This window comes from Melitaea cinxia, chromosome 7, assembly GCF_905220565.1.
Source record: "Melitaea cinxia chromosome 7, ilMelCinx1.1, whole genome shotgun sequence".
NCBI classification, from domain to species: domain Eukaryota; kingdom Metazoa; phylum Arthropoda; class Insecta; order Lepidoptera; family Nymphalidae; genus Melitaea; species Melitaea cinxia.
Window position 1 is genome coordinate 2,011,427 of NC_059400.1, and position 13,648 is coordinate 2,025,074.

General features: G+C 33.4%; 1 protein-coding gene across 1 annotated transcript in view; it reads right to left on the reverse strand.

Annotated features, from left to right (window-relative positions):
• LOC123655083 (angiotensin-converting enzyme-like) overlaps positions 1-13,648 on the reverse strand; it is an 81,996-nt gene that overhangs the window by 41,559 nt on the left and 26,789 nt on the right. The window contains exons 25-27 of the mRNA XM_045590921.1: positions 9,170-9,304; positions 5,191-5,328; positions 3,665-4,323 (exon numbers count right to left, since the gene is read on the reverse strand). Coding sequence (XP_045446877.1) covers positions 3,665-4,323; positions 5,191-5,328; positions 9,170-9,304 — 932 coding nt within the window. The remainder of the gene's footprint in view (positions 1-3,664; positions 4,324-5,190; positions 5,329-9,169; positions 9,305-13,648) is intronic.

Here is a 13,648-nt window from a genome sequence, read left to right on the forward strand (position 1 = left end):
CTATGAAAAGTTTACTCAGCTCATTGGAATACCTAAGTGAAAACTAACAATCCCACAAAGCGGAAAATTTACTAAGGTCCTAATATGGTCTTTTTAGAAACTAAGTTGGAATAAGATAAAGATTAATACATTATCTGTATAGTCAAGTGTGATAATTAAAAAAACAAAAGATGTTGGCAAATAAACTAGTGGAAAATCTTGACTTTTACTCAATTTTAAGTTAACTCAACTTCTGTCTGGAAGAAATGGCTAAATAGCCATAAGTCCGCCCATTGTACTTCACAGTCTGTAAATGTTTTTAAATGTGTTTAATGTTTTTAAATATGTTTAATGTTTAAAATGTAGTTGTGGTGTGCAATAAAGTATAAATAAATATTTTTTTTTTTTTAATATTTATGTATGTATCCGACCGAATTTCGGCCATGGCGACCACTTCGACCCCTTACAGGGCTAGGCGCTGGTGCGCACGGAGATGGCTTATATAGCCGATTTTTGCAGTAAACTCCCTTGCACAAAGTGGGCAAGTGAGCTTACCACTCTCATAGTTAAAGTGAATGGCGGCGAGTGGACGGTCCCTGAGCTCATCGCGCTTGGCGTCGAGATCAGCTAGTCGCTGCTCCTCAAATTCACGAGTACGCTCCCTCACGATCTCGCGCCATTCCGGTCGCTGTGCTGCCAAACTCTCCCATCGAGAGGGATCCCTCTATATTGCATCTTTTCATGTGACGTTTCAGAACATCTTTGTATCTGAGGAGTTGTCCGCCATTGTTTCGCTGGCCTTCCTTCAGCTCAGAGTAAAAGATGCGCTTCGCCACTCTCACCTCCGACATCCGTGATACACGACCGCACCACCGAAGTTTTTTTTTAAATAACGAAATTATTTTAATTACAATATTATTAAAAATCAACCCCAGTTTTGTCATAATGATTTATACTACCTTGACGTCTACCTTTAATAATGCACCTTAAATGATAGTACCTTTATTTCATGAACATAAAGGAAACATTCTTTTAAATTCGATTGACTGAATTTTGAATTTAATATAAAATCTCATACATTGTCAGTACGCTACGACCTGAATCTTCCATGCGAAAGATTACCAACATAATGAATTAAAATCCTTGACATAAAAACTTTAATAGTGTTATTCATATAACAAGTGTTAACTCCGTCGTACAACTTTAACCACATTCATATTTGACGTAAAATTCACAATTATACAACATTTACAGAAAAGTTTTGCTACCATCCTATATGACGTTGACGATGTTTAATATCACTTAGCATTCGTAAATCTTTTGGCTCTGTACTCGTACAAAAGTCATTAAACATTCTAGAATTCAATTTACTTATGATTTTGAGAAGAAACATACAAAATTAGCTCGTGTTATTATATAATTTTATGTAAATAACTTAGATGTTGCGTCTTATTAAACATAAATAAAAATAGATCGCTGAAGTGTATGTACCCTCATGACTTCCGAATGATTTTACCACATTGGATAATTCTTTACTTTCTAAGTTCGTTGTTATCAAGAAAAGGTTTGTGTAAAAGAAAATAAATGATATATTTGACTAGCCCGTTGGCGCAGTTTGTAGTGACCCTGCTTTCTGCTCCGGGGGTAGGTTCGATTCCCACCCTGAGTCTGGGTATAATATATATATAATTGATTATATATTTAAATGTGTAAAATTTGTGAGTATGTTTATCGAAAAAAAAATACATATATTTATACCAGTCGGCTGTTACCTATAACACAAGCATTAAGTTACTTTAGGAACAGTCGACCATGTGTGTAGATATTTATTTATTTATTTATTTATTTATATTTATGCAAAAAAATCTTATACGATATCCTTTCCTAAATTCAATCATCTATATCTCTGTTTTTGCCAACTAGCAACAGATTTTAGATTCAATTTGAATGATACTTATATCAAAATTCTATATCTAGTAAGCAAATTCAGAGATAGAATATTGAAACTGTCTGTTACGGCAACCCACTAGGTCATACTTAAAAACGTAGCATACTTGTACGTACGTTCTGCACGAATCGGACATCACGTCACTTATCAACAAAAATAAAATCAAAAGAACAAGCAAATGTAATTCTCACGAATGATGACATTCATATTTATCTACGGAATGACCAACAGCATTGTTTATTTGATACAATCTTAATTATACGTTTACTTTACACTGTTACTGCATTTTATTGTATGCTGCGCGCAATGTAAATATCATGCTAGGATCAAAGATGAAAATTAGTCAAATTTTTCCATCGGCTATCGTATTTTATATTAAAATGTTCTATTGACATATTTCAAAAAATTTTTTACTTGAAAGTTGGAATTTGCAGCATTTCAAGACTGTGGTTTTTCTTTTCATTCATTTAGCCACGTAATTTTTCCTGAATAAAATAATGAATAGTTTTCCTATTCAGACAAAAGTACAGATTTAGTGTACCACGCTTCTTGACGCCTCGTTGATGAAAATTTATATTACATGGCTTTTTTCCTTAAAATGTGCATTTCACTAAGTAGTATATGACAAATACGCTTGGAAAATTGGTTGTTGTTGTTGTTAGTTTAGTTTTAAATTCTAATTACATTTTGTATCAATTCAATTATCTAATCACAACTGTTTAAAAATGCCATAACAATGAAAATAAGTGTTTAAAATTGCGATTAAAATTTTGAATTAAAAAATATACAATTTAGACAACATTTTGATATGATTTAATGGAATTTACGTCAAGAAACAAATACTTCATGACATCATCTATAGCTTTTACGAGTTATGATTTTTATTAAAACCGAGTTCTAAGTGTCCTTCACAGTAAAAACATTTTTTGAATCGATATATTAATACGCGAAGAATAAACTTTGTACGCCTTTTTACGAAAATTACGCGACTCTGTTTGCTGTATGAAATTTCACACACTTATAGGTGAGATAGAGAAGGACGGCAGAATGCTAATTTTTTTTTAAATTATGCATAAAAATGCATTATATCAAAAATAAATCATTACACACAGACGCATATATACTCTTTTGTTTATTATAGAAGTATAGTCTTTGACAACATAACCTTAATAATGTTCAAACTTAGAATTCAAATTAACTATGGTTGAATTTTAGACCACTAACCGTCCACAGTATATTTAAATTTATAAGAAACTAGCTGACCCGGCGAACTTCGTATCGCCTAACACAAACTTTATCGTATGGTATTAAAGTTCAAATTGACTTTTAAGTATTATCACAAATCTTTTGTATGAGAGTATAGAAAAGTGTTGTTTTTAGACTTTTTCAGGAAATTTATTTTTTTTTTTTTGAATTTTTCTCTCCGTAAGAACCATCCTCGTTCTTCAAGAAATATTTTAAAAAAAGAATTAGCGAAATCAGTCCAACCGTTCTCGAGTTTTGCGCTTAGCAATACATTCAGTGTTTCATTTTTATATTATAGATAATAGAGATATTAAAAACTAGACAAGCAATTATATTTAATTAACGACAATGTAATAATACGTCGACATATAATAATCATACTTTTTTATATTTTTCATAGTTATATAACTGACAAAACTAGTTCATACTTATGGAGGCTATAATTATCCTCCAGAAATGTAAGAAAACAATAGAAAATGTATCAATACTCACAGCTGCGTGTTGCGTTACATCATTGACATCAGTTTCGAAATTCCACTGAGCTGCCACATTGTTGGTACACTCTTTAGAAGCCTGGTCGTCAGCACGTAGAAGGAAGTCTCTCACTTGCTGAACACTCGCGTAATTCAGTCTATCATCAATGGCATTATTATTAGAATCTCTATTGAACGAGTAAGGATTTGTTCCAACGTAACTGGGATCATTACGAACGAAGTTAGGATCATTCCGCCGAAAATTGATATCATTTGTTATATCAATCTGATCATCACGATTTATGTCGTCAAAGGGACGTAGAGTGGAACTTGGATTCCGTCCGTTACCGTAGTCTAAACTTGGGTAGCCATTGTTACTGATGTCAGGATTTATCTGATTAAACGGAGTGGATGAAACCGGGTATACCCCTGGAGTAGCAGAACCTTGAGGTCTAGCCGTACTGTATTGGAAGTTTCGATTCAAATCGAACTGATTCCCTTGCAGATTTCCAGGTGAGGTACTAGATAATCCGATACCATACGGATTCGTTTGAGTGGATACTTGTGGCAACGGGGGTAAGTCAAGCTGTGGTTCAGCAACGCAAACAAACGTAACCAGCGTAAAATAGAACCATATTATTAGGTTTCTCTTGTGAGCACAGGCCATGGTTGTCTGACCTGAATATTTACTAGGGTGTTATCTCTACAGCGACCAATGGTGCGTGGTGCTTGAGTGCGCTCGCGTCGACAACTGCTTAGCCGTTTGTACTAGTGGGGCCGTGTGAATCAGCTTTGTTTTGTACGCTAAGTACTAAGTAAAGAAGACCTTGTGATGTGCGTCACAGGGTAGGGTATAGACCAAAAATTAAAACATTTATTTTCAGTACTTAGTGTTAACTAAAACACTTTAAAAATCATATTAAAACACAGCAAACTCGATTTATTTATCATTTTAATTTTATAATTAAGTGATAATCTTTAAGAACCACACAAAATACATTTACTCCGTCTTAATTAATTGTTTAATTAACAAAGTCCTTCAGATGAGACGAAATTTTAGATGGTTTAATTAAAATAAATAAACGGTTGTTTAAATAGCCTTCGTGTAAAAAAAACATCATTAAAAAAATTAAGAAAATTATTTTAATAATCTGTAGAACAGATTTACAACATAATTAATCTCGAGATATTATACCTAATGTTGATTTCAAATCTAGGATGATAAATTAAGCTATGGAAGCATAATTTCAACTTTATATACTTTTTTCAGTCACTTTCGAATAGTTAAATTGTTATCACAATGATGTAATTCATCGACAAAGGATCAGGCAGAAATTTTAACTTACATAGATGTTTAAGCCAAAGTGTGTTTATTTAACAACCTTAATTAGGGTTTCAAAATTTCGAAAAACATTATTTCAGCAGATTCCATAAGACGTATTTTCCAGCCTAATATGCACTAATGATGATTATGAAAGACTTAAAACAGGCGCGGCTTACGTCGTTACAACGTTTTACAATTAGTGTCTGGGTTTATGGACTAACCGTCACAAATCTGGTCAGGGTTATATATTATATCATCTAATTTGAACTGAAGTATCGTGTGCAGTTTCTTAGAAGTGATACCTGCTATTGTCGGTGTTAATATAGCTCTCGCCACCATTAGAACCGTACATTGTAGCTCTACAATATTTTTTTGATATCCGATCCCAAATGATTTCTATATCCAAAGTTAATATATGAATATTTATATATATTATATATTTGTTAGAAATATGTTTTTGTAAATGAAAATAGCGAGTTGGCAAAGTCAATACTTTAGGGTAACCATAGTGCGTAGTTGATTAACGTCCCAGTGCCTGGAGCACGCGATTCAGATGAGATGATCGCGGATTCAAACTGTCATTATTTCCTTTGCAAATAATTTGTACTTAACGGTGAAAAAAAAAATATTATAACTATCTATTCGCTATCTGCAAATCCGCAGAGTATTTAGAGACTTTGAAGTGGATAAAATCGAAGATCGCTGATCGTAGATAAAATACTATGTGGTTTAAGAGACAACTCTTTAAGTAATACGGTGAGATAAGGTTAGCCCTTTACAAAACATGGACGACATGACATAACACCGAAAAAAATGAAGAGCAAAAGTTGGATGGCATAAAAAATCTTTTTTAGACTTAGTTATTACCACGTGTGTATGACACCAATTAATGAAAACCCATAAAATAAAGAAAAATAATCTAGGAGACATACAGATTTGATAGCCCTTACAACCATGTAAACATCTCTTCACATTCTCAAATACACAACGGAGCTTTATCATTACATAGTATAAGACAAAATCACTTACCGCTGTCTGTATGCTTAGATCATTAAAACAACGCAACGAATTTAGATGCGGTTGTCTTTAGTAAATAGAGTGATTCCAGAGCAAGGTTTAAATGTATAATAAGTGCATAATATAATAGAGGACCACAGATAGTTTAAGAGATTTCTAATGTGATGTCGTAATTTTTTTTGCGAATAAATTGCAAATATTCTTTTTATATTTTATATTTAGTATCAGCATTGCAGCCGTGCGGAGCCAGGGCGGGTCGCGCTAGTTGTGGTATAAAATCTAACCCTTCTCCTATATATTGTTTATTTTCTACAAAATTAGGCGAAGAAAACTAAATAAGTACAAATATTTTGTAAACAAACCTTACAAATGACACTTTTTAACGTGAACATATTGTTTATGTTTTAGTTCACGGCTTCCGTTTACCGTGCACGCCCTATTTCTTTACTCATCTATGTTATCTACGAGTAGCTTTCGCTTTGTTATCGGTTTCTTTGAGTATCGCCTATGATGACACTGCTTCTCAAATACGTAACAATTTGTCACTACGCCCTAGTCTCTTTTAGTATAAAAATCAATACATACAAATAAATAAAATTGGAGTGTCTATCTGTAATATTAAAATAACCGCTTTTTACTAAATGCATATATGGATTTTGTAGTGTTTGTATCTATATAATAGATGCAATACACTGTCTCACGTACCACACGGGAGGGGGTAGCTGTCAACGTCGAGTAGTCAAGTGACGAACGCGGTACGGAATAGACGTGCGCCTGCGCTCCAGTGTGGTAGTAGTGAGCCAGTGCTTGCCTAAATCTAAAGTCGGGGCCGACGGGTCCTACATATGGCGACGAGGCAAAGGTCAGTGAAAAAAAAAAAAGAAAGAAAATAATAAAAGTTTAGTTTCACAATAACTATTTATACAATAATAATTGTGTTATTTATTATATAACAATAATTGTACAATAATTGATATTAAAAATGTTTATAATTGTCAAATAATGTTTAAAAGCTATTATGATAACTAACAGCAATATTTATTCAAATGCCATTAATTATTATACCTTCAAGTACTTACAATAACAGTATACATAAGTATCAATTTACCTACTTTCTTTTGTTTATGAAGAATTATTTTTCTGGTGGGTATTTGTGAATCTTTTGTTAAAACACTAGTGGGTTTGTAAATTAAATAGCCAAGGCGATTATCACAATCTCTCTATATATTTGAACAGCGTAACGTTGTTAATAAGTAGAATAATAATGTATGCTTAAAATGAGTATCTACCCTTTTTATGCAATTTCATCGATGTGTCAAATCAGAGTCAATTATTGATTAACTTACAATTATAATGTTAAACGAATATAATTATAAATAAGAATAATAATTATTGATTTAGGAAATTAATACATGTAATTACTAAGCTATATCATAACAATTAATATTAACTACGTCATAATCGTTGAGCGACTATTGAATACTTGATAACACTTTTTACCGAATCGTCTAGGATCAAGGGCAATGTCATAAAAAAAAAATATATAGACCTACATCTAATAAATATACCTAAGTACTTGACGTAAAATGACAGGTCCAGGTCGTATTTTGAAAATCGGCTATCATTGAACTAAAATAATACAGATAGTAGATAGTAGAGATAGTGCTCCGGATTTCCATTAAATTGGAGATAATTTTTTTGGATTTCCATTAAATTGGAGATATTAATGCCTAAATAGGTATACCGAATAATGTTTTCGGTGTATTGTAATGTTACACATTTATAATTCGGATTTCCATTAAATTGGAGATATTCTAAGCTACTTCATTAAATTGAAGGAAACAAAATGAAATTCATTACATTGAATTTAATGTATCTCGGACTTCTTTTAAATAAGAAGTATAAGAAAAAAAAGAGACTTTCATTAGATTGAAAGTATTTTAGATTCCCTTTTGATTTGACATTTTCAGGTCGCCTCAATCCAACCCATCATGGCAAATCAGTTTCCACCACCCGAAAAATTGGATCTCGAAGGCGACAGCACATCGGTCGGGTTGAAATGGGAGAAATGGAAACGATCTTTACTTATATATTTTGAAGCAACTGATATTACGACACCTGCTAAAAAGAGAGCTACATTATTAGTACTGGGCGGAACGCCACTGCAAGAAATATATTATAATTTACCAGGGGCAAGCATTGAACCAGGAGAAAATGTGGACGTTTTCGAAATAGCCATTAAGAAATTAAATGAGTACTTCCTCCCAAAACAAAATAAAATATATGAACGACATATTTTTCGTTTAATCAAGCAAGAGGCCGGTGAAAGTTTTGAAAAGTTTCTGATAAAACTTAGAAACCAGGCAGCAAAATGCAAATTTGATAAACCAGATGAACACATCATAGATCAAATTATTGAGAAGTGCCTTTCATCAGAATTAAGGAAAAAGATGTTAACAATGGGGGACGAAATAACGTTAGACAAAGTAACAACAGTAGCAAATACTCTAGAAATTGTCAATTACCAACTAGAAATCTACGAACAAAAAGATAGGACAAAGACAAATGAAGTAAATGCAATAAAGGGTACAAACAAAGAAGGATTAAGATCAGAAACAAATGGTAAACAAGATAACGAGGATAATAGACCATCAAAATGCACTAGATGTGGAACTACTACTCACCTTTTCCAAAGATTTGCATGCCCTGCAAAAGATAAAAAGTGTAATGGCTGTGGAAAATTAGGTCATTTCCAAAGATGCTGCAGGACGAAATCTAATCAACTGAAAAGGAAATTTGAAGGAAAAACCTCTGGAGATAAAAACTATAACAAAAGACAAAGGAAAGAAGCTGCAGTAAATTCAGTTGAAAATGGAGATGTTCAATATATATTTAATTTAAATGACGATGCAACAATAAAATGTGAGCTTGGAGGAATTACTTTGGAAATGCTAATTGATTCGGGTTGCAGACTGAATTTGATATCTACTGAAACCTGGGAATATCTTAAGAAAAATGGGGTTTGTTGTTTTAATCAAGAAAAAGAACCGAACAAAAAATTTCTTGCCTACGGAAGTAAAACACCTTTAGATGTGAAAGGATCATTTGAAGCCGTAATAAAAGTGAACGGTAAAATGGAACGCAGCACCATTTATGTTATTAACAATGGACCACGTGACTTACTTGGCAAAGATACAGCCATGCGGCTTGGCGTCTTAAAATTGGGCGGTGATATAAACCAAGTCCAACTAAATGGAAAACTAAATAAGCCATTTCCGAAATTTAAGGACATCGTAGTAGAAATTCCTGTAGATTCATCTGTAAAACCAGTTATGCAACCTTACCGGAGAATTCCTATACCACTAGAGGAAAAGATAAATAAAAAAATAGAAGAACTACTTGATTCGGACATTATAGAGGAGGTACACAGACCATCACCGTGGGTTTCTCCAATAGTCCCGATCCTTAAGGATAATGGCGAAGTACGGGTGTGTGTGGACATGCGACGTGCAAACTCAGCAATTTCAAGAGAGAACCATCCATTGCCGTGCATGGAGAATTTATTACCAAAGATTAGAAAGGCTCAGTATTTCTCAAAGCTGGATATCAAGAATGCGTTCCACCAAGTGGAGCTGCATCCAGATTCGAGACATTTAACAACATTTATAACATCAAATGGTCTTTATAGATACAAAAGACTTATGTTCGGGGTAACATGTGCTCCAGAATTATTCCAAAAAATTTTAGAGAAAATGCTAATAAAATGTGAAGGAGTTATAAACTTTATAGATGACATTTTGATTTGGGGAAGCACAGAAGAAGAACATGATTTGAGACTAACTAGAGTGAAAGACATACTTAAAGAAAATAATGTTTTGCTAAACCAGGACAAGTGTATTTACAAAGTTGAAAAAATAAATTTCTTGGGACATGAACTTACATCGAAAGGAGTGAAGCCACTTCCAAAATACATCAAAAGTATATCTGAATTTAGAGTACCAAAAACGATTGAAGAGTTGCAAAGCTTTTTAGGACTAGTAAACTACATAAATAAATGGATCCCTAATTTGGCAATGATGACGGAACCAATAAAAGAAATACTAAGAAAGAAATTAGGCAAAAAGGCAAATATTGAAGAATACTGGACTTACAAACAAAATGAAGCATTTACAAAACTGAAAGACGCATTATCGGGAATACAAAATTTGGGATATTATGATGTTAATGACAAGACACAAGTAATAGCTGACGCAAGCCCAGTAGGACTAGGAGCAGTCCTGGTTCAGATTAATAACAATGGACCTAGAATTATTGCATACGGAAATCGAACGCTTAGCCAATGTGAAAGGAAATATAGCCAAACGGAAAAAGAAGCTCTTGCTCTTGTGTGGGCTATAGAGCATTTTAATACATTTCTCTTTGGCAAAGAATTTGATTTGATAACGGATCACAAGCCACCTGAATTTATATTCAGTCCGAGATCAAAACCATGCGCTCGTGTTGAGAGATGGGTTTTGCGCCTTCAAGCATACCGATATAATGTGAAATACAAACCGGGAAGGACCAATATTGCGGACCCATTATCGCGACTATGTCAGCACTCGGATCATTCAAACGGGACATCACCTGAAAACTACATTCTTCAAATAGTTGAACTATCAAGACCTCAGGCAATTTCAATGCAAGAAATAATTAAAGAATCGGAAGCTGATAACGAAATCTCAAGAGTAAGAAATGGAATTTTTAATAACCAGTGGGATGAAAGTGTAAAATGCTACAAAATATTTTCGGAAGAATTATGCTTTTACGAAAATATTCTATTAAGAGGGAACAAAATAGTCATACCACAGAATCTTAGGAAACAAGTTTTGCATGCAGCTCACGAAGGCCATCCAGGAATCGTGGCCATGAAAGGTCGCTTGAGGTCTAAAGTTTGGTGGCCTAGAATAGACAAAGACGTCGAGGTGATGGTGAAATCGTGCAAAAGTTGTATCCTCGTTAGCTTACCGAATCTTCCAGCACCTATGAAACGTAGGGAGCTTCCGTATGAACCCTGGATAGACATCGCGATTGACCTGTTAGGTCCATTGCCAAATAACGATTACATTTTAGTGATCATTGACTACTACAGTCGATATAAAGAAGTAAAAATCACCAGGACCATAACAAGTTCACAAATTATTAAAATCCTGAAGGAACTCTTTAGCCGACTGGGCTATCCACAATCAATCACTGCAGATAATGGCCGGCAGTTTGTGAGTGAGGAATTTAAAACTTTTTGTGAAGATTGCAACATTAAACTTTTTAGTACTGTCCCATATTGGCCGCAAATGAATGGGGAAGTTGAGCGCCAAAATAGAGACATATTAAAGCGCCTCAGAATAAGTGTAAGTGAAAAAAGAGATATGAGAGAAACATTATATGAGTACCTTATGATGTATAACTCTACTCCTCACTCAGTAACAGGAAAGACTCCTTCAGAACTTTTCTTTAAAAGAAGGAATAGAGATAAGATTCCGATGCTACAAGACATTGACAAAAAAGATGATTCGGAAGTAAGAGATCGGGATAAGTTGGAAAAAGAAAAAGGAAAAGAATACGGAGATAGGAAAAGAAGAGCAGAACATCCCGAATTGATAGAAGGATAAGGTGTATGTTAAAGAACTAGATAGGACAAACAAACTTGCAAGTACATTTAACCCTACGCCTCATGTAGTCGAAAAAACTACATGTGGAGATGTTACGGTAAGAAATGAAGAAACTGGACAAATACTACGAAGGAACGTGATACATTTAAAGCGAGTAGAAGGAGAATGGAAATCTGTTCAAGACGATAATTTAAATGAAGATACAACAAACATTAATGAATGAAACAATCTGATTGGAAATCATTAATTTGTAATTAAAATAAAAAATATAAGATGCTTATTTACAATTTTGTGTATTTAATGTTTATAACAATATAACATGTTTATACATTTGAGTTGAACAGAGCAATCAATTAAAACTTGTTAAAAAGGAAGGGATGTAGTGTTTGTATCTATATAATAGATGCAATACACTGTCTCACGTACCACACGGGAGGGGGTAGCTGTCAACGTCGAGTAGTCAAGTGACGAACGCGGTACGGAATAGACGTGCGCCTGCGCTCCAGTGTGGTAGTAGTGAGCCAGTGCTTGCCTAAATCTAAAGTCGGGGCCGACGGGTCCTACAGATTTATACACGGTACATATACAAAAATAACATTTTTTACAAATTTTGTCTGTCTTTCTGTTTGTTCCGGCTAATATTTGAAACAACTGGACCGATTTAAACGGAACTTTCACTGGCAGATAGCTGAAATAATAAGGAGTAACCTAGGCTACTTTTATTTTACAAATTTATTTATTTTGTACCTCTGCACACTCAACTTTTTTTTTAAATTCCACGTGGACAAAGTCGCGAGCACAGCTAGTTGTATATAAAGTACCGCTTTTAGGCTTTTACCGCTTTTTGAAATATTTTTTGACTAAATAATTAAACAAGTCGAATGGACCAAAACTATATATATATTTAAAAAAAACTATTTATAGGACACGATACGATATGGATATGATACACGGCTAACGCAGCTGAAAAAAATTGCTAGGATAAAAAATATATACAGAGTAATTAATTAGACACATTTGAAATAATTGTGTCACATAAACAAGTAAAATAACGTAAAATGACGAAAAAAATTAACAAACGCACTAGTCGTCACTACGGTTTTGACGGTTCCCCTCAATTTCTCTAAGATTCTATCATCAGATCCTGGTTTCCTTATCACGGTACCACACCTGAGATATCTCCTTTCCAACAAAAAAAGAATTACGTAGTTATCCCCAAATATATACATGTATACGGTCGAATTGAGTAACCTCCTCCTTTTTGAGGTCGGTTAAAAGTGTCTATATATATGTTAAAATAAAATGTGTAAAAAATTGTTCCACAAAACCTTTTATATTTTGCAAATTCAATACTTATACCTACTACTAATTTTCATTTTTCATTTCTTCATTCTACATGCAGATATTAAAATAATTTTTGGTACTGAGTTTCTTTTTGTACTAAAATAATATAAACATGTCTTCGTACAATAGTTATTCCAAAGTATAGTAATATTATAAATGTGAAAGTTTGTGAGGATGAATGTATGTATGTTTATTACTCTTTCACGCAAAAACTACTAGATCGATTTTAATGAAACTTGGTATGAAAGTAGCTGGAGATCTAGAATAACACGTAGGCTACTTTTGATCTCGACATTCCCACGGGATCAGAAATTACGCGGGTAAAACCGCGTGACACAGCTAGTCCAAATTAAGTACTCTTTTTTTCTTTAGATCAAAATTTTAATTTTCAATTAAAATCAAGCAAATTATCCAAGATTATGCAGTCTTAATAATAAATAATCTCTACGTATTTTTCCAATGAATCGTGGGAACAAATGTAAAGATAATTGTTAACGTAACTATTATTTTATGTTTATCGACTTAAGGTCACGCCTATTTATGCAATATCATACAAACTTCGTATAAGGAAGTGTACGATACGTTAAATATTAAACTGCAATTATTAATAATAAACAACACATTCAGCCTCTAATATCCCACTGCTGGGCACAGGCCTCTATCTCCATTT